The following is a 27,349-nucleotide window of genomic DNA, read 5'->3' on the forward strand; positions in this document are numbered from 1 at the left end:
TAAAAAGTTAAATTATATTAAAATAAAGATTGTTTATTACAACTGAGTCAATAAAATCTCTAGCCAACCGTTGGCTTACAGGGCATCTACTCTAACAAAATCTTTCACTAAAATTAGTAGTCAAATAAAGTAAGTTGGCGTTTTTTTAAAAAAAAATTGGTAAAAACAATTCCCTTTTTTTACAATATGGGACAGAGTCGTGTACTCATGTTCAAAATAAAAAAATGGGATAGAGAAACTCTTTGTTTCTTCCTTTTTAATTTTTTAAATATAAAATAAATAATAAAAAAATATATTTTAAAAAAATAAATAAAATGATGAACACAATAACAAGAATAATAATGATAGCTCTCATCATCATCATCATTTAATGAATTTACTTCTATCATATTAAAGTCACCAAATATTACAATGTCATACCTAAACTTTCATAATTTATTAATGTACTATTTATTACTAATACAAATAAATATTTATCAAAATAAAATCAAATTGTAAAAATTCTCATGAAAAATATTTAAAACTTTAATAATTATAGTAAATTAACCATTTTATGATAAATAAAATTTACACGTCAAACCAAACTTAAAGTAACATAAAGAAAATGGTAGAATAGAGGTATTTTAGGATTTTTAAATGATATAAGGCTATAACAAAATTTATATAAAGTAAACTATTTTTCAAAAAAATAGAGGTTTAACCAGATTAGTACAACTAAATTCTCTTTTTCCTTTTGTTTTGTTCTTAAATCAAAATAAAAAAATTCATTGATACTAAAAATATCAATCAAAATTTATGTAAATTATACACACGCGATGCGATAGTATAACAAATAAAATGTTATATAATTTAATATGATGATATTTTTATATTAAATGCAGTGTTCGATATATACTTCATTTTTCGTGTTATGCAATTTTTTTTCTTCATTTACATAATGTACACTACTGATTTAAGAATAATTTTCAAACTAAATATTTACACTAAATCTCCTTCATTCTCCATGATTTTGTCTAAAATGTATATGTATGGATATAAATCAAGAGCAAAAAGTAAACAATGTTACCATGCCAATGTATAAGATTTAATATAAACTAATTCTTGATGAAATACAAATTTATTTGTCGATGTAGGAGTTATGAAAAGAGTTTAACCGCGTAAATATTATTTTGTAACAATAAAAATATATGCATTCTTACGATATTTATTTTGAAGAAAACTGAAGATAATGGTTGATGTCGATGTGTTCAACTTCTTTATATCTCTGTATTTATAAAAGCCTTGACAGACTTGAAATTCGAACTTGAAACATGTGAATTGGCTTTCATTATTGATGTCAGTTGTTGCATTGAATTATTTATGTCAGCTATATGTCAGGTGACTCAGTAGTGGTCATGTATTTATTACCAGTGGTTGAATTACATGCTTTCTTTAAATTTATCAGAATTTTTTTTAATTTTTTGTGGTCTCCGAGGAAAACGTGCCTTGTGTGGTTCTTCACAATTTGAACTTGTCTTTACAAGATATTTTTGGCCAGATCTTAACCAAAAATCTTCTCGGATTCTAGCTTCTTCTTGTTCATGCATTCCAAGAAGATCTTCTTCGTCCATATTTTGACGCGAGCCATATTGCAGAATTTTCGGCTAATCTCTTTACTCCCCAACAGCTTCTTGATCCACGAATGATTGCTTTTCTTTTCGAATGCTTTTTCCAAAAACCCTTTAGTTTTTCAAGTCATTGTGTTCAACATGAAAGATCTGTTAACTGAATTTCGATAGTTTGAAAGAAAACTTGACTTTGTACATCTTTATGAAACATGCCCATAATCTTCATGCTCTCCTGGTGGAGACATAATCTTCATTGAGTGCGGCAACAAGGTGCACTTCATCAGATGGAGGATCCTTGACAAATATCCTAGCATTTATGTCGAGTCTCTTGAGCTTGATAACATGGAAAGTCTAATATGAGCTTTTCCTAGCTGGTTCGGGCGATATATTGAATAAGTATAGTTCCATAATATCTCATTTGGAAAAATGATCATTATTTGTCAATGTTTCATTTACAGCTTCCTGGATCCATTTTTGCAATAGAAATATCTTCGGGAAAATTGATGATATGGTATAGACAGAGTCAGAAGCCTCAAAATCATATCATAGCTTGACATCCTAAGGATGGGCATTAGGTTCCATCTAGCTCATGTGATATTAACCTGTTATATCAACATGAACCGTAAATGGATTAATTTATGCTCTTGTTTTTAATTACTTTCAATTCCGTTGATACTCATGAAACAAATAAATTATAGACTCATTAGTATCAACCTTAGATTTTTCTTTGTCAGTTTGAGGTCTAATGCTGATATTTTCCTCTTCAATCCCCGAGATGATGAGTTGAATTAATGACTCGGGATAAGAATCAATAGCCGTTTTTCGGGCCGACTCATCCGAAGACGATCCCAACTTAGCACTTGTGCTAGAGGTACTCGAATCATTTACTCTAGGTATAGAGACATGTACTGATGTACTCTAGAAATCTTCTTCTTAGAAGCAAATGGTTTCTCGATATCCAGGAGGATATGCTTTTGCAATACATACAACAATTGAGATTAAGTCTGTAAAAATCATGTGATTTGACCGGAGACTGTGTTTTAACAACTTGTTGTAGTCTACCCACAACTTCTGCATTTAAGGTAAACTTGTTAAACTCGTTCTGAAGCATTTCAAGCTGTTCTCTCAAATGTTTCTGCGTTTTTACGATGACATCAATATCAGTGTTGCCCATCTATTGTTAGAAAATCTACAAGAATATTCTCATGGGATTTAATAATAACAATATAAAAAAATATAATTTTGACATAAAATTTGTCATTTTATTATCATATTTCAATGCGAATTTCTTAGCAAGTAGGAATAATGACTATTTTTTAAAAATATCTTTTTACTGCATAGAATTATTTTTTGTTGATGTGTCATCGTATGACCTCTGAATAAGATAATAGTCTGATACATTATATGCATAGTTGTTTTCCTTCTGTTGTGACCTTTGTAAGCACTGCTACCTACCAATGATCACTGTCATATGTGTATAATATCATATCATCTTCATCTTAAGGAATAACTATTTTTAAAAGTTTTATTTAATTTTTTTTTAAATTGGCTAAGACATCTAGTATGTTCTTCTGTCCATATAAATATCACATCTTTATTTAGTAATAGAATAAAGATCTTCCTTTATTTTGCTATATTTTTAATTAAAATTCGAGCAAAATTAACAACTCCTAAACAATTTGAAGTTGTTAATTAACTTTGAGTTTTTCTAAAAAATTCTGTCACTTCTTCTACATTATGTTCCTATAGAATTATTTGTGACTCATCGATTTTTTATCCAAGAAATTCAATATTTGTTTTAGTTATGACTGTTTTGTTTTCAGATAAGACTAGCCCTTCATGTTTACAAATTTTAAAAAATATTTTTAAATGTTTAATATGTTCATCCATATTTTGAAATGCAAATAAAATATAAAAAATATAGATAAACATAAAAGCAAGATAATGTTTGAATAAAATTTCCATTTTCTTTTGAAATATCTGGGGTGTATTAGCCAACCTCATTGATAACACCTTCCAATTATAATGATCTTGTGATGTGGAGAAAGATGTAAATTTCTTCTATTCTTCCCCCATTCGGATATGATAGAATTTGGACTTGTAATCAAATTTAAATGACATTTTAATGTTGCGTATACAACTAATTAAATAATTTATGCTATGTATAAACCTATCAAATTCCAAAATTTTATTAATTTCTTGATAATTAATACTAACTTGGGTTTGTTTCTTTTGATCTTACCATGATTTCTTACTAGGAAACCTGGGTTGTTATATGATGATCCTTGTGTTGGGTTAAACGTGCATGAGTAAAAGTAGTATTGGAATGGGTGACCTCTTGAGAATTTCTCATGCGTCAAGTTGCTGATATTATGCCGCTTGATCTGGTTGGCTAAATTGGCCTTAAAAAAGTGACACCAGATCTTAATGGGCAATAATGTCTATGCTGGGGATATAGCCGACAATAGAGAAAGGGTAAGACTGATACCTAAGAGATATGAGACAACACTAGCAGATAAACACGCACCTCCTCGGACTCACAGAACTAACTGCCAGATCCAACCCAAGTAGGTGCGCTCTACGCTGCCACAAGTATAAGAAAATAAAGTTGCGCCTTGGCTAACAGCTATTTTGGCCTAGTGGTAAACGCTTGATCCTAACAATTGGTATCGGAGCGAGGTCATGGGTTCAAGTCCCCCAATAAGCATATTTTTATAAGTGAGAGTAGTACTGAGATGGGTGACCTCCTAGGAAGTTCTCATGTGTCAAGCAGCTGTCGTTACGCCGCTTAATCTGGTTGGCTAAATGGGCCGCAAAAGAGTGATACCAGATCTTAACATGTAATAATGTATCTGCTGGGGACAAGGCTGACGGTAGAGAAATGGTAAGACTGATCTCTAAGAGATATGAGATAGTACCAGCAAATAGACACGCACCTCTCCGGAATCATGGGCCTAACAGATCGAACCATTAGTACTCAATTAGGTGCATTATGCACTACCACAAGTATAAGAAAAAAAGTTGCGCATTGGCTAATAACTATAGCTTTTAACCTAGTGGTAAGCGCGCTTGATCCTAACACACTGCTTTGATTAAATCAAAGTCCACATTTTTCTTGATAATAATCTGCATATCCTTCTGATCAAAGATGTTACCGGGATAAGCTTACATCAGACAAACTCATCTTATTTTCCTTCCTTTACTTTAATTAGCTTTGACTTGGTTTCTTTCCCTTCATGCCAATGGATTCTCATTGTAGCTTTATTAAGCTTTTTCTTGACATCTACTAGAGATACCATGGATTCAATCTCTACATATTTTTGTTGTAAAGCTATCTTTAGAAATTTCTCTCTGCTGGTTGGAGACATTGTTATGTTCTTATTTAGAGCATTGTTTCTCCAAATATTCTGGAATCTTTTATTTTCGGGTGGAAGTTTTCCTTCATCACAACACTTAATGCAAAATTGGATCGACATTTTTCTTTAAAATGATTGTATTAGTCGTTGGGCCATGATTTTGTGATCAAATGGTATTGTGAACACTAAGCTCATTGCTTGATTTTCTTGTATGTAGCTTTTGAACATTTTTAATAAATTTTTTCTTAAATTATATCATGAAAATAAATTTTTTGTGCTTTTATCTTATACCAAGGTGTTTTTCATGCACTTCCTATTATGATTTTTACTTAGTCTTTTTTCATAATATTAAGATACGTTTTTAGAAATCTCATCCAGCTTCCAATTTTTTTTTTAAAAAAAAAAACTCTTTTTGTTGTGCAAATTTTAGCTCCTAAATCAATATAAGCAACATTTTATTATGCTTTATATTGTTTGTCTAACATCACCACTAGAATGTGTATTGAGAATGAGCTTCTGGTCATTGGATTCTCCACACCCTGTTTCCACTATGAATTTCATTTCATTCTCAAGTTGTTTCCAAGTTTTATGTTTTTCTAGAAACTCTAATCCAAGAACCAGTTGGTCATGTTATTTTCCTATAATTCCTTTAATATGAACTTTGAAGTCACCGATGTTTATTATCTATTAGTAAATTCCTATTATAGGTTGTTCCAAATAGTATATGATATTGCTAGGGAATTGCTTCATCTGGCTTGTAATATAAAATATTATTTCAATTTCTCTCTATCATTTTGGGCATCTAAGCTTTTCTATTATTTAAAATATTTTTGATAACGATTGAGTTCCCTAGGCATGTATTTTTCCCCACCCGTGACTTGTGATTCTATCTCCTTGGAAAGATGATGTTTTTATTTCAGCCTAAGACTTTGATTTCTTTGTAAAATCTGTTTGTCTTGGATGTGGATATTTGTAACGCCCCGAAAATTTAAGGTCCCCGCGAACCACATGCGCAAGTTATTAAATTCCTTGTGTATTTCAATTAATTGTTTTAATTGCATTAATTAATTATGTTGTGCATATTGACATGTTTAAATTATATTTTTCTACATGATTGCATTAAAATGTATTTTTAAAGAATATTCGAGTTGCGATCGAGGAACGGAGATCGAGTGCTGAAAAATAGAAAATGTTTTCATTAGTTAATTGTTTTTAATTATTTAAAATATGGGTGATGCCTTTTCTTATTTTTAAAAATAAGAGGTTTTGAGGTGATTTTATACGTCGGGACGTAATTTTTATCGGTGTTGGTTTTTCAAAAAAAATACTAACGTTTTGGCAACCCGACTAATAAATTCACAAACTTATTTAAACAAAATTATTTTAAATATTTTTAATTAAACACTAATGGGCCTAATTAACTTGTTAATAGGCCTAAGCTAGTAGTTAGTGTTTTAATTAACTATTTAAAACTAAACCCCACTCCATAACCAAACAATTCACACGCCTCCACCCTAGCCAACAAATTCAGAATTTCTTTCACTCCAAAAATTTCCACGGCACCCAGAAGCACATCAAGGAGAGTTTGGTTTTGTCATGTAAATTCAAGCCATGATTGTTCGTCGTCATTCTTCGCATTCGTCAACGTTTATTCGTGCGTAAAATACGCAAATGCATGCCATATTCTTCCTTTACTCATCATCATACCGTATTATGTATTTATTTATGAATTGCATGAAAAAAATAAGAACACCTTGATATATTTTCGTACATGCATCAAAAGTGGATTTTTAAAGCTTGATTTTGATCCAAAAATCATGATTTACATTTATATAAGGGGCTGCCATGATTAGGAATTGAAAAGAGAAGGTTTATACAGGTCCTAATATCCTAGAAAACACACGCATGGACTGCACATAAGAATAGAACAAGCTTGTGCCTTAATTCTGTCATGTGATCAAAGGGGGGTCGGTTCATGAGTTTTTCTACTGGGCTTGGGTCAAGGGAAGAGTCCTAGCCATGCTAGGACTCGAGTCAAGAGGGCTGGGGAGGAGTCCTAGCCACCCGAGAGCATATGGGAAGCAGCGCAAGGTCAGCAATTGTGCAGGGTTTGTGGCTCGGCTAGTGGCTTTGGGCTGGGCTAGGCTAGGTCCTTAGGGTCCTAGGATGGTGCACAAGGGTCGGCCAGGGTCTGGGATGGCTGGGCTGGCTGCTGGTGCGAGGAACGTGAGGTAGGCGCATGGCAGCAAGGGTTGTGCGTGAAGTGCTGTCAAGGTTCAGTGGGTCGCTGCTTGAGTTCCAAGGCTTAGGCTAGTCTGGGCTGGGTCTGGGCGTGGTCCAGGGATGTTTAGGGTCATGTGGGCTCGGTGGTTAAGGGCTGGTAGAGTCCTAGGCGGCTAGGAGTCCCAATACAACAAGGACACTACAAACGCACACACGCATGCACTTGGGGTCGAGTTCCAGGAGGTTTTTGAGCGGTCCAGGGCTGGTTCTTGGGCTTGGAGCTGGTCAGTAGGGTTCATAGATAAGTTGGCTAGGGTTTGGCTTGAGGTGGCTCGGGCGTGGCTCGAGTAAATTGGGAGATGGCTCGGGTGGTTAGATAAGATGTCAATTTCGAGATTTTAAGAAGGAAAATTGGAACCATGGGTCCACAGGTATGGTTCATGGCTCCCAAGGGTAAAATAAATAATAAAAATATTATTTTTAAAATTTGGGAAGAAAATAATGAGTTTTGGATTTATCCGAGATTTTATCGCCGCACGAAATGATAATTAAAGAATTAATTGAAAAGCCTAGTTTAAGCTTTATAAAATTATGGAAAATTATATTTAAGTTCAATTAATTAATAAAAGTCTAAGTTTTTAATTTGGGAATTTTATACTAATTTTTGGTTTAATTCGGGATTAAAACGCAGTAACATGCTATATTTTAAGAATAAATTAAAAGTTCTCGATTTAAGCTAAATAAAAATATGAGAAAATTCAAGTAAGCTTAAATAATTATTTGGGACATGTTAGAGTCAATGGAATTAAGAAAAAATAAAAAACGTGAAATTTTACGTTTAGGGGTAAAACGGTAATTTTACACCTAAAAATTAGTAATCGTCATGACAGTGCCCTGAATGCTGTTTTATGTGCTAATATGATTATTTTCAATGGTTATAGATGTTTATGGAATTTTATATATTAAAATGATTATTTTAAATGTTTATGAAATTTTATATGTTTATGATTAATACGTCAAAATCTTATTTTAAATGTTTTGATGTTAAAATGTCATTTTAAATTATTTTAAACGATTATGGATTTTTACGATAAAACGATAAAGTTAAAAGGATATGTTGCATGCTTGTTTTTAAGGAAAAATGATATTAAATGCATGATTTTTATAAATTGATGAAAATGTAAAACGTTGAGGAAAGTGAAGTAATTGTGATTATTAAGATATGAGGATAACAATGGGATATCGTGAGGAAAAAGGCCCCAGAGGAAGCCCATTTATGGGAGAAGACCCCAGAGAGAGCCCGACGATCGTATTTCCATTCGATGAGGACATGCCAAGGCTCAGTTGACGAGAAAGTGTCGATGATGTCTCCGCCGCCTAGTACTGTGGTTACATGAAGATGGATCCATCGATTTTTTGAGCATGAGGAAAGTCACGATTAACGATCTGAATTCAATGTATATGTTTATGATGAAAGGATATATGTTATGAAATGAGAAAAAGAAAAAGGTTGAAGTTTAAGTTTGGCATGTTCATATGAATATGTTTATGAGCATATGAAAATGTTTACGAAAAGGTATATGAAAATGTTTATGAAAAGTTTATGAAAATGTTTTTGTGTAAAGTTTATGCATCATGAAAATGTTTATGAAAATGGTTATGTTTAAAGTTTATGCATCTTCATGAAAAATGTTATATTAAGTACAAGTATTTTTCACTGTTGCATGTGATCTGTATATGTATTACTTGTTATCAAGATTATGGTGTGTTGAGTCTTTAAACTCACTAGGTGTAATTGATGCATGTGATTATGATAATAATGTTAATGAAGGTTTTGATGGTTGACTTTGCTGGACTGAAGGTGCACATAACCCGAGGACTGACGCTAGTTTTTCGCACTAGTTTATGATTTATGATTTTGAGTTATGTTAAAGATATTTTTACTACGATTTATTTATGAGAGGTTTTTTAGAGGTTATAGTATGAGCTATACTTTTCAAATAATGTTTTAGGTTTGGTAAATTGTTTGACGATTTTATGATTCAAACTATTTTCTTTTGATTTTTTGGGTATTTTATTTTAAAAATGGTGTCAAGGTATTTTAAAGTATATATATGTATATTTTGAATTATGGAGATTAAGGAGAAAAAAAATTTCTAGCACGTTTTAAGGAAACGAGTAGCAGATGTTTTAATATTTGTTTCCTGTATTAAAGGAAACTCGATTATTTCTGGATAAATTGCCTTGACCACTTTCTCAAAAATTTATAGGATTTCAATAAATTCATTTCTAATAAAAAAAATTAATGATGAGTATTAGACAGAGCATATGAAATATGATAGGTAACAGAAAATGGCTTAGTGTCTTATATTATCAACCTTTATTCCTTTAAATTTTTATGTAACGTCAAGGTTCGGCTGAAGTCTCGATCTGTTAGGTTGTAGGAATTCTTGGATAAATGACTCCTACAATTTTTCCTGCACATATATTTTTCGAGATAGTTTCTAATATTGAATCTTGAAAGTTACTCGTTCGTTTATTGCATATTCAAATATATTTGGGTGAATCTATTCTTTATTTGAAATTATTTTTTATTATGATTTGTACTGCTCTAATATGAATCTAAGACATGGTTCACGCTACTTCTGGCTTGAGCTTATGTAATTCCTCTTTTACATCTTCAAAAAAAAAAAAAATTTGCTGCATCTTCATCCGATTTCCTGTAAGTTACATTGTGATTCTCATTTTCCATCTAGAAATCTTATAGATTAAGTAATGATTTATGTTTCTTAGGCCAAGATTACCTAAAAATTTTTCTACATGTCCTACATAGAATTCTTGATATATCTGTAGGCTAGCACTTTCTTTCATGATCTTTTAGACCATATTATGATATATAGTTGTCTGGCTGAAGAAACTAGATAAATTTTCACGTGTTTCGTGTCGAAATAATATTTTTTCAGTCAAACTTTGATTTTGTATCTTCATAAGATTTCTTTTTCTCAAGACTTTTTATTCGTTATATGTACTGTTGTCTGAAAGAATATCCTCAAACTGATATACTTGAATTAGGTCATTGTAATAAACTGCTTCTAAAATATCCGTAGTTGGCTTGAAACGTCTTATGCATTTTTTTCTCGTTTTATGGGCATTTGGTTGAGATGTGTTCTTTTGCTTCTCATGTCCAGCAATTGCAGTTTTTGAAACTTTCATTAGCTCTGGTATGAGCTCTTCTAAAAGTTTTTCTGGCTAGTGTCTATCTGGTACTTCAAGATGAATTTGAGGCTTGGGACGAGATCATGCTTCTTGATGGTCCACTTCTTTATCCAGATTTGTAAGATCTAGCCTTCTGTCTAGAACTTGCAGTTCTTGGTTTCCAAAATATTCTTTCGTTTTTTCCACTTCTGCAATAAGGATGAGATCTGGATTTCTTTCTTTTATGTCTTTGTGGTTTACTTCCAATGATCGTTAGAAGATCATTTTCTTTACAACATAAATGAATATGTTTGTTAATAACCCTTGGTCTTTTGCTGCTCTTTTGTAATGATGTTGGATGATAATATTCGGTCAAATTTTCTTTAAGGAAATAGGCTTTTCTGGCCAAAGTATCAAGACTACAAGGAATGTATTCCCTTATTAACATTTCTCTAAGGACTCGATATTTTGGCAAAGAAAAGCTGAATTGATATATTTTCTTGAACTCCTGAATTCTATATATATTTATTTAATAACATAATATATTAATATACTATACAGATGTCGTATAATTCAAGACTATACAAAACTTGAGTGTGTATATATTTTTCTCTTCTGTATCTTGACTGTTGAAATAGTTGACACATTTGTGTTGTGAGATCAAAAGTTTTTGTTTCGATCCCCATAACGGATATCCAGTCATCTATGAGATCTTTTCTGTTTCTAAAACCAGTACTCCAAGTTAAGTATAATTCCATAAGGATGTATTGGTTTTAAAACATTTTTCTCATATGGTGTTTAATGGAGTGATATTTGATTACTCCTTTATCAGGTTCTTGTTGGATGTGATTCTCCCCCAAACTAAAAATCGATTTGGGGTCCATCGATGGTTGTATCATAAGATCTCACACTTTCTAATGGTACTTGAGAATGGATCCCTATTAAATAAGGATTGGTCGCCTCGAGTTGGTTCATTTTTAGATCTAAAACCTTGATATTTGTAAAATATTTTGCAAGGTCTTGAAGCTCATGAAGACCAATTATTTCTATGGTTGTCATCAGATTATTTTATTTTATGAGACAGTCTTGATAAAATTGATCATTTTCTCGTTGTCTATTAAAGATTTTTGCTCCACTTTGACATTCTCTCTTTGATGTAATAAGAGCTTGGTACTTAAAGAATGTGTTAACCTTGCTCCTGTGATCTTATTGCTAGAACTTAGTTGATATTCTAGACTTCATATCCTTGTTAATGGATCAGGCTGTTAAGCCAATGAGTTTGGAGAGTTGCATGTTTATCTACTAATGTTGTCTCATATCCCTCAAAGATCAGTCTTATCCTTTCAATTCAGTCGGTTATGTCTCTAACAAAAATAGTAGTACCCGTTAAGATCCAGCATCACTATTTTATTGTCATCTAACCAATCAGATCAAGCAACGCAACGTCAGCAGATTGACGCACAAGAACTTCATGAGGTCGCTCATCACAATACTACTCTCACTCATGGACGCTTAATCCAACATCTTCAATTTGTTGTAGTATATAATATAGTTGGATGCCATAATTTTGAATCGTCTTTTGGATTTCAATAAAATCTCCCGAGAGTTTAGAGTAACCCAAAACAATTTCTAAGAATCTTGTATTTTGAATAATTTTCTACCTTAATAGTAGGTTACGTTCCTAGTTATTCTCGACATCTAATCTAGATTAGATCTTCTTTTTCAAAATATTCCATCATATTGGAATATAACATGAAATAAATAAGTCTCGAACAAATGTTTCATCCTCCAACAAATAAGTTACATAGTAATAAAAATATTAAATGTCTAAAATTAAAGACTTAAGCTCTGATATCATTTTCATAGATTTTTAATCATTTTTTCCCAATCAGATTTTTTTTTTGGAAATTATTGAAAATATTTTAGCTTTGGATGACCAAATTAGGTAAATTTTTGAAAGATAAAAACCAATTTGACACCATCTAAAGAACATGGATAAATTTCATAATTTAATGAAACTTTAAGGATATTTATTATATTTCCCAAGAAAGAAATTATGCAATTAATCATTATAGGGTTTAAGTTGTCAAGGATAGTTGTTGAAGGAAGCAAAATAAAAAAGCATGTAAAATTCATGAAAAATTGAAATCTAATCTGATTCTTTATATTGTCTCTTTGTGATTTGGATTTGTCTATTTGTGATTTTGATTCCTTGTCAAAATTCAGTTTTAATACGCTATGGGAGTACGATTTTTTAGGCCATTAAATTATTCAATTTTTGTTTTTGGTTTATAAATTTCAAATTTTGGTTTTGGTACACTAACTTTTAAATTTTGACTATTTTGGTGAAATTGCTGACGTAACATCTGAAAAGTCAGCATATTCAATGCTACATTGTCATTTTTTTATGTCACGTTAGCATTTTTTGATGTCAGGTCTGCATTTTCCAGTATCATGTCAGTATTTTTCGGTGTCACGTCAGCAATTGAACCAAAATAGCTAAAAATAAAAAAATTAGTATATCAAAACCAAAAATTTGAAAACTTAGTAGATCAAACACAAATTGAACAAGTTAATGGACCAAATAAACTATTTTCTCTTATTCTTTTGCAATTTTGGTCAATTTATCAACGTGACTCTGCTTGAGCCTCTGACCTACGTTGCACTGACATGATGTTGACGTGAAACTAATGTATACAGTATCATTGTGAGGCCCATTTACTCTAATGACAATTAATGATCAAACAATAATGGTTTGATTTAAAGTTGCAGCGGAAAAAAGTTTAAAATGCTTTAAAACGGACCTCAGGGCCTAGAAAAATTTCGGCCTGACCCCCCCGTAAGTAGGACATCCCGAAAACTCAAGCAGCAGTTTATATCAAAATATACTCCAACTAGAGTCATTAAAACAAAAACCGAAGTTAAACACTTATAGCCGCACTGGCCAGGACTAAGCAGAAATTAAAACTTACCAAATACTCACCAAATCATAAATATCACAGAGTAGACTCAGGACATCACAAAAACAACCAAATACCACTACAGATACATGGAGCATCTTCCAGGCAAATAAACTACAATACAAGACTGAAACAAACTCAAGACATACATATAGACTAACTGGGAGATTCCACTGAACAGAACCAAGCAATCCAACCTCAATCCCGAGCTCCACTGGCGGAACCTCGGCCTGATGCTGCAAAATGACTCGAGAGATCTACCATGGTGCCCAATAGCAACCACAGCAGCCCCCCCAGAAAACAATTGAGGTTAGGATTCTGATATGAAACAGTTCAACAATAACAACAATAATAATAAATTATGCATAATTATATAATAAAATGTAATGTGCAATGCATGAAAGGCTCAACGAATAATCGGGATAATATGAGCCAACAAACGGTACGATAACAACTGGAATAATGCTCGAGCAACAACATAGGGGAGCTACATCGTCATGCAGCTAAACCTCTCTGCCAAGTATGCGAGGTATGCCAAGCTGTGCTGAATAACACCCCTGACTCGACCTCCATACAGCTGACACGATATAACAGGATGTCACAACAGAACGAACTAGATGACACAATCCCAGTGCTCACCTCAAAAGGCTGCACTAACCACGTGATTGTTCAATCACATCTACGGTCGCATATATATAGGCATATCAGCCACACTATGATCCCGAGATAAACAACAGTGCCAGATAACAATGGATATCAACAACGAGCTAACAAGAATGATAAGGCTCAACATGAATGTCATAACAGTATGCCCTATGCTAAATGCCAATAATATGTCACAATACTAAACATATATCACGACGAAGGCATTTAACAACTTACAACAGTCAACAAATCATAAACACCATCAGTGCAACATAGAATGACAATTAAACATAATTTATGTTTTACCGTCGTATGTTACCGAGCTGTACGTAACATACCTATACCACGAAAATGATCTTCCAGAATGATCAATTGAACTCTCTCAGCCTAAAATAATAAAATAAGCCGAATAATTCCACACTCGTCATTATTTACATTCCAACCATTATCAACTCGATAATCCTTAGATTAGTTCCAACGATAACAATCATCCTATAATATCTTTCAATATCACACAAAACGATTCGACATAATTAATAGGCTCGCCGAATTATACCTCGAAGATTTCTAATGACCGAACTAAGATTGGAGTTAAACTACTCTCTATCGGTCTCAAGGTGATGCTCGCCGGAGATGACGCCGGAAAACACTATTCACGACCAAAAATCGAACTAAAAACTAGCTAAAGTCGAACAAGAAACTCGAACAGGAGCAGCCAGGAAACATGGCTTGAATTGGGCTGAAACGAGCATCAAAAGTAGCGATTCATAGTTCAAAATGAAGCTACTGAAGTAAGGAAGACAACCCCTCAAACTGTTCAAGATTTCGATGCCGGACGGGAAAGTTGTGGCTTCTCCAAGATGGTGGTGTTGAAAGTGACGGGAATTGAGGTTTTTCTTTCTTTTTTTTTTTCATTTTCTCTCGATTCTTCCTTCTCTTATTTGGTAATTTGTGTGTATGTATATGAAAATATATATATATATATATATATATATATATATATATATATATTGTGTATTTAGTTATTAAAATAGTGACTCAAGTCCATTTATCCTGGTCTATATTTATTTTTGCTCTCGTGTGTTATTTAAACTCTATATGTATTTTATATCGTTAAATTCTCTGATATTCTAAAATACATATTTTTAACACACTTCTTGAATTTATTTGGCATAAATAATTATTTTAATTTACCACTCAATAATTATTTTAATTATGCCAAATTACCAGATAATCAATTGCATGACCTTACAATCATAATAGCACTTCTGATATGACTAAACTCCAATTTTTGACAACATAGATAACGCCAACATTGTTAAAGGAAAAACATATCGAACTAATATTTCCGTCTTCTCTTAATTTAATAAACTCTAGTTGAAATTTTTTTAGTGATTTTTTCTTCTTCTAAAGGCTTTACTACAACTCGAGAGATCAGGTGCGTGGATTTATACTTCATAATGTTTTTTTATGATTGTGCTTCGACAAAATTCCTCCCCTTGGTTGTCATCCTTTTGACTTCTTTCAGATGCTTTGTGAAAAAGTATTTGAAATCTTTTGCCATTTTTTTTTTGTTTTTCGTGAGCTAAAAACCTTCAATAGTCACTATTAGTCGTAATGATTCGTATGTGCATATGTATAATTACATAAGAGAAAACAGACCTAAATTTACATAAAAGACACATTATATATGTCAATTTATAAAGATTAAAATCATATTCAGGACTTCAGACGTAAAATACTAATACTAAACTAAAACTGATGACGAATTGTCATTCAATATATAAATCAAAGAAGAGAAAATTCCAAACACCCGATTCTTAAGTTTGCTTTGATTTTTTTATCATATAATTAGTCAAAATCTGATTTTATTGTGAAAAATTAGTTTCTTTCGAATATTTTGTCCGATTTTTGGAAGATAGTTGTTATGGTGTTGAACATTATATTTATTTATTTTCAAATATGGTCGAAATTGAAAACTCCGGTGCGAATCAGACAAAACGAAAAAAAAAAAAAGAAAATAATTTATCGCACTAACACTAGATTTTGATCAATTGGAAAAAAAAAAAATTTAATTAATATATAACCCAATTAATTTACACAATCAAGTTTAGAATTTTCCTGGCAAAGGAGGTGGTACAAGTTTTTCTAGGAATAACCAAATGCTAGATGCAGGGCTGGTTCGGTACGGTAAATCGGTTTTTTCAAAGGGTATATCGGTTTTTTCAAAAAAACCGTATACCATACCGAAAATTTTGGTACATAGAAAACAGATATCGATATCATGCCGAAAGTATAACGAAATTAAGTACGATATATATTTCATATCATTCTTACCAACACATACGGCATACCGATTTTTTGGTACGTTATCGGTAAATATATACCGTCCATACCGAAATCATTAACTAACCTTGGGAAAATACTGAAGTTAGCTGGACCAATCTTATGCAAGTGTAAAGAAGTGATCAATTTTTAGCATGTTTGGATCATTCAAGTCCAATTCATTTAAAAGAGGGTCATCAAGATTCAACATTAGTTAACAAAGTTGTCTTTAACCACGTTTAGGAAAATGCATAAAAACAAACACAACCAATCGATAAAATCTACTAAAACACAATAAAGGAGTACAATCATGTGATGTTTCAATCCATCAAATAAGAATTACTACTTTCAAATGAGAAGTTCACGAGGTTGCAAGGAATTGATTATAGCTTGCACTTCTTGGCAAGATTCCTACAAATAACAGAAGAAAATACAAACAAGTTAATTAATTTAGTTTCTTTTGATTTTCATTTCTACACATAGACAAAGGAAAATATGCACCAACTCCAAAGATTTTTCTCGTGCGTACACATGCTACGCTGAAGCGTCATAAGGACAATTTAGTAAAAACTAATTTACAAAAAGGTTGGTGCCAAGGAAATTAATTAAATGATTGAAATTTGAAATGATATATTATTCCACTGAAATTTGTATGAGATGATATGTATAACCAAATGTTAGATGCCACTAAAAAGTGTAACCTCAATTAAAAATAATATTATACAAGCTGATCATAATTTTGTAAATCAAAATTTTGCATATTCATCATTATGTAATTATCCCTCAGCATTAATAATTATTAATCACCATACAAAATGATTTTCACTTTCTTTAAAATTCTTATTCTTAGTTGTCAAATGAATAAAAGTGTCGACACGAACCAACATTAATCTAAAAACAAAAAAAAATAAAAGATTGTAAATAAAATAACTTATAACAATTAATTATATTATTTATCATAAAGTTATACGATTCCCATGCAAACCCTTTTTTCCTTTTATTGATCATTTAAACAGCTTTAGCTTCCTGCTTTATTTTGCACTATGCTTCTTTACACTCAAATGTTAAAAGTTGAGATTCCACAGTTTGGATTTCATAATCTCTTGGTTGTATATAACTTTTATAAAGCATCCATGACAATCATCCATACACAAATTTTTTTAAAAATTTGATAAAAAAATTCGATTTCTCCCTTGATATGTAACCCGTTCGAGGTTCCATAAAAATCACTCACCCTATAGCTTATCCAACAAAATCACAATACTCACTATGAGAACCAAGTTAATTTCATGGTTCATGATCTTCACCATGCTTACACGAATATTAGCTGCCATAGCTTTCGATCTAAGAAACGAGGCCGGCGAAACAGGTAAACATACATACTAATATTTATAAAGAATGGTACTTCATCATGCTTTTATATATAACCCGAAATTTGTTTTGGTATTTTGGGCAGATGCCACTTTTCATGTGAGGAAACTAAGTGTGGGAATCGATAAGAATGCACAAGGGTTAGGAGTTGAAGTTGTTCATGCAAAGAAAGGAGCTCAAGGAGGGTCAAATGTTTACAAGAAGCCACCAAAAAGCAAAGCGACCCCGCAGATCAGATATTGGCCTGTCAATCTTGCTCAAAGTGTCACCTTCTGTGCATGGATTATTGTCAATTGCCTCGTCCTGTTGGCTTGAAACAAGTATTTAAAGTATCAAATTGTTCTAACTTGATTTCTGTGAGATGCCAAACAGCCTAATTAGCTACTTTTTACTTACATGTCCAGATAATTTGTCTATAAATTTCATTTATATATAATGAAAACTAGCCACCGAGACATAATATAAATAATAAATATTATAGCATCACATTATACAATAACAGTAACAGACTCAGTGAAAAATTTCTCTGCATTATAAATCTAATTTTGGAATAAACAGAAGCTTTCGCTTGAAAGTTGAAAAAAAACTATATGATCCGTTTATTCTCAATTTCCAATTTGAAAAAAAAAAAATTTGAACCGTGTGGACGTGAGAAATTACATTTATCACTGGCAATGTAAGCTAAATTATTTTCTCACTGTTAAGTTTTGCATTCACAATCAAATCATAAGATGCCTTTACTAGATCTTGCATCTGTTGATCAAATCACAAGACGTCTTTTTTAAATAAATGTATCAAGATATCTTAAACAAAAGTAACTAGCCTTTTGGTTTCATGGTCTATTTTTTTTTTGAGGATCAAATCAAACTTCATTATAAAAGATCATTCAAAGCTACATTCATTAACCAAGATGAGTAAGAATCTCCAATCCGATACAAGGATGAAGGGTGATGAATCATAAATTGCGCAAAGCTACGAGCCACTTTGTTCTCAAATCTACTCAAAAAAGTCAGACAATGAAAGGTTTCCGTATTCAAGAAAGATAAGATATCTTAAGCAAGAATCCCTTCAGGTCTAAGATTAATACTTAGCAATTCACATGGTTTTAAACTTATATTTGTCTTAATTCTTTGGTGAGCATGTTGTGTACTAGCTACAAAATCTACTTAATTTCAAATTTTGGTTATTTTTTGGTAGTTTGAGTTTTGATTCAAAAAATATCTAATTAGTTGCTTAGATGTTACTTGTTAGTTGTTTTTTAATTAAATAAAACTTTAACCAACCAAAATTAGACAAGTCAAAAACTAGTGTGAGACGGTCTCAGGGGTCATATTTTGTGAGACAGATATCTTATTTGGGTAATCCATGAAAAGGTATTACTTTTTATATTAAGAGTGTTACTTTTTATTTTGAATATCGGTAGAGTTGACACGTTTCACAGATAAAGATTCATGAGACCGTCTCACAAGAGATCTACTCATCAGACAAACACTAAAAAATAATTGGTGTTTTCTCTTAAAATTTTTTAGATATTTTTCACTTCAACCTATTTTTACATTAGTAACTGCTATAACTTTATAATTTTGTTTAAATAATTAAGAAAAAAATTGTTTTTCAATCTTTGATATTTGTATGATTGCGATTTTAGTCTAATATTTAGTCAAATTACAGTCTTAGTTTTGTATACTTAACTTTCTGGTAATTTTGGTTCGATTTTGCTGGAAAACCCCGGCTCGCCAGAAATTGATGATTTGGCATCAAAACCCGCTTGGGTGATATAAAATTATAAAATTATAGACCTTTCAAAATAGAGGTAAATTATCTTGTATGTCATAAGAATTATTTCCACCTATTTATTTATTAATTTATTAATTATTATTTTCTAAATCATCAAATACTCTAAAATAATAAATAAAAAGCAAAACAAAACTTAAATTTTTTAAAAAATAAGAAAAAGATCTCGCATTAAAGGAAGAGCTACCCCTAAATTTTAGAGTATTTGATGATTTTGAATACAGTAATTTCTTATAAAATAAAAAGAGGAAAATATTTTTTGTGCCATGTGGGATAAATTTCCCTCTATTTTGAAATATTCTCAATTTTAATGCGACAAGCTCTATCAATAATACCAGAATATGTTTGTTGAAATTATTGTTTATCTAAATTTTGTGATCATAAAAAGAGAGTAATTGTTGGGTTTTAGAAATTCTAACAATCTTGATTTTGATAATAACAAATTTTTTCATTGTGTTTTTAATATATTTACTCAAGTATAAAATCTTTAACTCAATATGGAAACTGAAATTCAAATTTAGCCAAATTGAAAATCTGGATAGTTGCAATATTTCGATGATATCTTAGAGCTTTATGAGGCAAATGACTAGCCGCCACAATGACTGAAAAAACTCAATTTGGAACAAGGTTTTTTCCACGTCACTTGGGCTAAATTGGATTTTATCTAGGCAAATTGATGATAGTAAGGCTCATCAGTTTGACTGATAAACAAGAATCAGTTGTGTATGAGTAATTGCGGTATTTTGGTCAGCCTGATCAGCTCGTTTATCCGAATGAAACCATTCAATATGTGTTACGAAACTAAGACAATAATCTACGAATCATTTTCTCAAATCAAAGTCTGAATCTGAAACGTCTCTTACTTTTAACTTTAGAAATGTAAATAAATACTAGGAGATTTTTTTATATAAACATTTTCTTCTATCCGCAAAACCCTCCAACATAAAAATAATATTTAAAAACTCAAATGTATAAAAATCCCTAAATCGTCAACCACAAAATCGTACTTTAATTTTAAAATAATCCAAGACTAACTTCAAAATAAAGCATAAAATCTTTAAATAAATGATCTTCAAAATCTTTTACTTCAAACTTTAAATCTTAATATAATACGGAAAATAAAGTCCCTCGGGAGTGTATTGTCGGACCCGATCCACTCAATCGTCAGCGTCACCCTCAAAATCAACATCGTCCGCGACCATCCAAACCTAGTTAGTCTAATAATTCTAAACATATGTAACAAATAATACATGTACGAGCATATGCATCTTTAAAATAATTTTTCAATAAAATAAGTTGGCGTAGAAACTCGTAATCATCTATCATATCATAAATCATTAAATCATAAAACTTTTCATCATCATATATCATTTTGGGTGAAGTTTGATCCTTGAAAGTGACTAGCTGTAATCATATCATCATGTGGTCGACTGATCAGTCTTAGCTACACCAAGTACCTGGGGGTGGGGCGTTGGCAACTCTCGTCACTGGGCTCTGACCAAATATGAAAATACGATCGCGGGCTCCCTCTTGAGCCTTCTCCGGTAAACGGGCTTCCTCTGAGGTCTTTTCCCTCACGATATCCCCAATCATATCATATTTTTTTTGTCCCAGTCAATTCACATCCTTCAAAATATTTTCCTTTTCTCTTATTTATAAAATATCGTATCATTTAAAAATCGTAAAATAACATTTTTTCTGGGAAAAATCATACAACATTTGTATATATCATAAAAATATCATATTTTCATCATAAAGATTTTAAAATTTTATTTAACATGTATTATTATTCTTCGAGACACTGCCAGACCTTTCGAACTACCTGAGACGTAAAATGATTATTTTTCCTTGGATCTTGAACTTCCCAATTTTGACTTTTTCGTAATTTTATTGATATCTCATAGCATCATATAAATTTAAATTTTACTTCTAATAATTTTGTTAGACGTAAACCCGAGCCTCTCGATTTAATCGATTTAATAACTAAACCGAAACACGTTTTGAACCCGAATTAATTCATAACTTAACATTTTTCTCCCAGATTTCAAATATAAACTTTTCATCCCTAAAATACCTTCGTGAACCATGATTCAACCCCTGTGGACCACGGTTCAAGCCCCATCTCTTTTCCTAGCCATTTTCGAACCATTCTCCCAAACCAAGCCGTGCGCACCTATTCCATCTTGCCAACCCCGAGCCACCTAGGACCACTGCTGCACCAGACCCCGTTCTGACCCTGAGTCATCCTCCCTAGACCCTTCTGGACCAGCCTATCCAACTAAAACCAGCCATGCACCCAACCCCAAACCGTGCACATTTTTTGATCACCTAGGACTCGCGCACCATCTATCATCACCGAGCCACGAGTCCAGCTTTTCATGGACTCCTCCTAACCTCTCAACCAAGCTGCGCGCAGGGCCAGGACCATGGCTGGCTGAGCCCTAGTGCAGCAGCCCCTAACCATAGCCCTTCCTCCCAAGAAACCCTTAAAAACCCTAGCCACGTCGAGCCCTTCCATGCACAAAGCCTCTGTTCAGCCATCGTCTCCCGCTTAAATGACTCTTTTTCTAGCCCTTTAAAGTCCCCTAATGGCAACGTGTCCCTTAGAAATCGTAGCAAAACTCAACAAGCATGAAAGCATCAAATACTTTGAAAAATATTCATCCAATCGTCAAATAATTTGATCAATATAATTTTCATGCATCAAAACACAACACACACGTAATATGATTTGATTTGTGTAAAAAAAATATTAGAAACGTGTCTTTGCGTTAAAAATGCTCGAATATACGAGTATCGTTGCCGGAAAGACGGAGGCCAATAGAAGCGACATTTGCGGCTGTTTTTCTTGCTCGAAAGTGACGTAAAACTTTAGGATTAATGGATGTGGTAGTGTAATCATTGATGGTAGAAGCCAAGATGGTGCAAAAAGTCCTAGTCTCCTAAGCTTGAGAACATCACGGCTGTGTGTGTTTACTATGTGTGTTATGTGAATTGTGTGCGTGAGTTTTCTTTTGTGATTAGTTTAGATTAGTTTAGGGTTAAATAAATCTCTAATAAATAATCTAAACATTAGCTAGGTAATTAAATTATCCCACAACTTTTTTTTAAAAAAATTAAATATCATGATCAAGATAAACTCTAATTTAAAATATTAATATATCTATTTTCAAAAATTGCCATTTAAAAAAAATCATTATTTCCACTTAAATACTAATTAAATAAATTAATAAAGACATAAAAATCATTATAAAATATTTCACAATAATTTCAAGGATTAAATCTTTGATTTTCAAAAATTTACATTTTAAACACTTAAAATCTTTTAATTCGCCTAATAAATTAAATTCGACTTTAAAATGCTAAAATTTATAAATCATTTAAAATAAATAATTTCTTGACTTAAAATAAAAATATAAATTTTTAATCTTAGCACCTTAGTCGACACTGATCTCCTTTCTCCTGTCCGACATCGAATATTTGCCTGAAGATCTTTAAATTATGAAATCGAGCAAAATTACACAATTAATCATTTAGTCACTCAAAATATATCATTCATGCATCCAAAATCATTTAATTAAAATATTTTAGCAATTTAATAATTTTCATACATGCGGTCTACGTAGACTGATTTTCGAACATTACAGAATCGGAGTGTACAAATGATTAGCAGACCTCATCAGTTTGGTTCAGTCTAGCTAACAAGCTCAACTGAATTATTAGTCTTGCTCACGAACACAACTGGCAGCGGACTTCAAAAGAGGTTAGGCTCGGGAAAAGTGACTAGCAAGATGGAAATGATCGTTTCAATATCGAAACAGTACAAAATCTTTTCAAATGATCATATTCTTGTGACTAACGTATATATCATCATTGGAGGTCATAAATACAACATCTTGAAGATCAAATACAAACTTCGAAGGGGATTCAAAACATGAGCAACCACCTATATAAAGAAATTAGCTAGAATGAGATCAATCTTAAGTGTGATGATACACACACTGTAATAGATTAAATACTCACACACAATCACTCACATATATACATGAGAGTTGGGCTTCAAAGTTTAAATGAGCGAGTCTTCACACAAAAATATTAAAGATAATGTTTGTAGTCTTGACATAAAAGACATTAAATATTATGTGGATTGTGAGATTGCGGCCTACAATCGAGAGTGTGTTAAGAGTTTCGATTAGGCAACAGATAAGTCCTAACTTGAAATAGGTTTGTACGAGGAGTTGTATAAATTAAAGTCTTCTAGTGAATCATTCTCAAATGGAAGAAGATGTGAATCTTTTTGAATATTTTGCCAAAATGTTCAATTTTTACGAATGATTATTTAAAATTTTTTTTCTTTTATTTGAAAATAAAATATATTTCAATCCATCTTATCCCAAATATTGGTATTACCGACACTTTTATCTTTTTGGACGGGAGAAATATGAAAGCAAGGCATTTTTGGCCTAGTGTCTATAGGCCCAATCTCTAGCTTCCTAGCTTAAGCGCACAACGATTTTGGGAATTCAGGGTTCTTGTCCAAATTGATACAATCAGGCATCCATTCTTCTTGCGCCGTTCCCAATTCCAGTTTATTAGCAAAAAAAATCGACTTGGAATATAAAGATCACCATGGTCGATGGATTAATAAACGCCAACCCTACTGTTTATGAGAAAAAGGAACGTCGAGCTCGAATTCCACCAGGTGATGTGGATGAATACGCGGTTGAGCCGATTGACCAACAAGAAATATTTGATATCCTTTATGTAATGTGGATTTATTTCTTTGACCCACTGAGCTTTGTTCTCATATTGATTTGTTTTCGGGGGAGCTTTTGGCTGTTTGTTGGGTGTCGAAGTTTTTTAACCATCTCATAAATATTAAGACTCTTTTGCCTTTCTATGAACATTAGGTAGTCATAGATTGAGAATTACCATATGGGTATCAACTGATTTGCTTTCTCAAGATACATGTTGATTTTCAGAATTTTTTAATGAAATCACGTTCAGCAAATATGCTTCTAGTGAGAAAAAAGATTTGTTTGCGCCTTTTCGGTATCCTTTTCTCCCCAGTTCGCTAATGTGAGCTGATCAAATTTTTAGTAGAATGTTGAAAACCACTATATGAAACGAGTTTGTTTCATGTCCATGGTGTGGAAATTTTGTGCTTCTTAATGCTCACACATCATGTAAGAGACATAAAAGATCCAGAGCATCCTTATTCTTTGGAGGAGTTGAAGGTTATAACAGAAGATGCTATTGAGGTGGATGACAAGCAGAGCCACGTAAGGTAGAAATTTTTTTTGTTCTGTGTTTCTGCCTTGGGTATTGCTGTTATTTTTTCAATCTCATTAAAAAGGGTTTTTCTCCAGGATCACTTTTACTCCGACGGTTGAGCATTGCAGCATGGCCACAGTAATTGGCTTATGCTTGCGGGTCAAACTGATGCGATGTTTACCGCCTCGGTACAAAGTATGCCTCCATAAATTTCATTGTGTCAGGTTTTGGTCCTTATTGATGAATGAGTGGGTGCGCAATCATTGTTTGTATACTGCAATGCTAGTCGTCATATGTTGGGTTGTGTTTGTAGTAATTGCTCTCAAACTTAGTTTCCCAGATGCGGTTGTTAGATACGGGACGAAGGAATTTACCAAATTATACTTGAATCATTACACTATTTTCACGAATTCCTTGTTGTCTAATTTCGAGGCTCCTTCTAAAATCATTTTGTTTTGATGTGGGATTTAATTTGGAGCAGCAATCCATTCTTTGCTGCAAAACCATGATACTGGTTTGATTATGTATGACTAGATGTCTTTACAAGCTTCTCTGCATGTCTTTAATTTCTAATGGAAGATGTTTCTGTTCTAGCAAGTTAAAATATGTTTTACTTTTAGGTTAGCTTTATATTTTTCCATTTTATTTATAAGTCAACTGGTTTCTGGCTGTTCCTTTTATTTAAAATTTTTCCAGGTTAGAATTTTTATTTTTCTTGGGGCAGGTATTAGAATCCTTTTTTCAATGACATACGACTATTGAAACCCGGGATATGCAAAATATTACCTACCGCTGTTACTAATAGCTATTAAGCATTTTTGTTAAAATAAAACTTCTACAGAGAATTTTCTGTTTTTTTTCTTGATTGTTTTTCTGACATGTAACAAGGAACACACGTGTAGCATGAAAACATGTTTCACTGATGCTGATGCTGATGCTGGAATTATTAAATATTGTATGGTGCTAAGTATTGTTAGTTGATTTTAAGAAAAAATAAAATTTGCTGTTTCAGTTTCCTTTTCTAGTTGGTTTTATTTCGCCATGTTATTGCAGAACTGGATAAAAGAAACGGTTTTCGCCAGCTTGCTCATAGTGCAGGCCCCGTTGGAGGAATTTTCTCTTGTAAAACACATTTTAAAATTTTCAGCGACTTGAAAAACCTGTGTACGGTCTCTTCTTTATTCACGCAAAACCGAAAATGGTTTGAGTTCTTGTTGTGCTAATGCTAGATTCGATGATCTAAAATTGATTTGGGTTTGTGGGTCAAAGGAAATGTGGATCACACATAGTCAAATTAAAATCGGACAGTTGGATCTTGAACGAGGGTCATACCCTCATCCTAGCATTTCATTAACAGTTAAAAATGATGAATGGGCTTCATTGGCCCATGGGTGTAAGTATAGATTGATTGAAGTTAGTCATGATATGGACAGTGATTTGATTCTCTTGACAATGATAATATGGGAAGTTTTGCAACCGATTTTAACAATATTTACTTTTCCAAACGAACTTGTAGAAACTGTTTTTTGCTTTGATGATTTTAACTTCTTAACTTGTGATTGTTGTTTACTGTATTCAATTGTCAGTTCATCATGATCTCTAAAATTAATGGCAGTGTAACTTCGTTACTTTTCCCAGGTGGACATCAGAGTAGCACCTGGTACTCATGCCACCGAAGCTGCAGGTCTCTCTCTCTCTCTCTCTGTGTGTGTGTGTGTGTGTGTGTTCCACTGCTTATTGTGAGCATTTTGCGATACTACATGATGTTAAATCCCCATGTAGCACAGAAAAATCCGGGGGTTGGGGAGGTTGGCTAGACGATTGTGTCAATCTTTGAAAATTCAATATGGGAAACTATAATACGGCCTTTCATGATAAGCTTGACTTTTAAACCAGTACGCAATTCAACTTTATTCAAAATTCAGCTTTTAGCTCCAATGTTTTACAATCCCACCATTATTTTGCCTTTAGCGTATATGGATTCGCTGCTGGTTCCATCTTCTTCCCTTAAAAGTGTACATCTGTTGGATTTGCAGCCATCTCCGGTTTAAGTTGTAGTGCAGTTATTCAAAATAAAATGTAATAAGCACCGATTATTTGCTTCTTGCCATTTTACGATTCTCTGGATATTTATTCAACAATCAGTTTCTTTGTTCGCAGTAAATAAACAGTTGAACGATAAAGAACGTGTTGCTGCAGCTTTGGAAAATCCTAATCTCGTTGAAATGGTTGATGAATGCTTGGCACCATCTTATGAATAAAGATGAATGTTGCAACTACAGGGAGGGACTCGTGATTTCTTAGCTACGAAAAGGTGGTTTTATAGTTATGTACAGATTGAACTTTGTGTTTTTATGTGTTGTTTGATCAGTGTTGAAAATTGGATTTTTGACTCGTAGCTTGCCCGGGCAAGCACTACAGTCCACACATCAATCTTATTTGTTTCACCTATGAATAAAAGGATGCACCGTGACATTTTTTTTTTGTATGCATGATAGAAGGATGCACCTTGAGTTGTTTCACATTTGATTATCGTGGTCCACAACTTAATACCAGAGATACTACATGTTGCGTGGTATTTTTTTTCCTTGCCCTTCCG

At 32.5% G+C, this 27,349-nt stretch overlaps 1 protein-coding gene and 1 long non-coding RNA gene across 2 annotated transcripts; both read left to right on the forward strand.

The window, feature by feature from the left end:
- Window positions 1–17,397: 17,397 nt before the first annotated feature.
- On the forward strand, window positions 17,398–18,090 carry LOC142537361 (uncharacterized). Its single transcript, XR_012818531.1, has 2 exons — window positions 17,398–17,680; window positions 17,768–18,090. It is a non-coding gene; the product is annotated as an uncharacterized LOC142537361 (long non-coding RNA).
- A 5,799-nt stretch (window positions 18,091–23,889) lies between these two features.
- LOC142529096 (protein AE7) lies at window positions 23,890–27,238 on the forward strand. The gene is made up of 5 exons (XM_075634493.1): window positions 23,890–24,229; window positions 24,658–24,763; window positions 24,846–24,945; window positions 26,389–26,434; window positions 26,911–27,238. The coding sequence occupies exons 1-5, from the start codon at window positions 24,106–24,108 to the stop codon at window positions 27,009–27,011; spliced, it is 477 nt and encodes a 158-aa protein (XP_075490608.1). The 5' UTR covers window positions 23,890–24,105; the 3' UTR covers window positions 27,012–27,238.
- The last annotated feature ends 111 nt before the right edge of the window (window positions 27,239–27,349 follow it).

The sequence above is a fragment of the Primulina tabacum genome, chromosome 2 (genome assembly GCF_025594145.1).
Source record: "Primulina tabacum isolate GXHZ01 chromosome 2, ASM2559414v2, whole genome shotgun sequence".
NCBI lineage: Eukaryota > Viridiplantae > Streptophyta > Magnoliopsida > Lamiales > Gesneriaceae > Primulina > Primulina tabacum.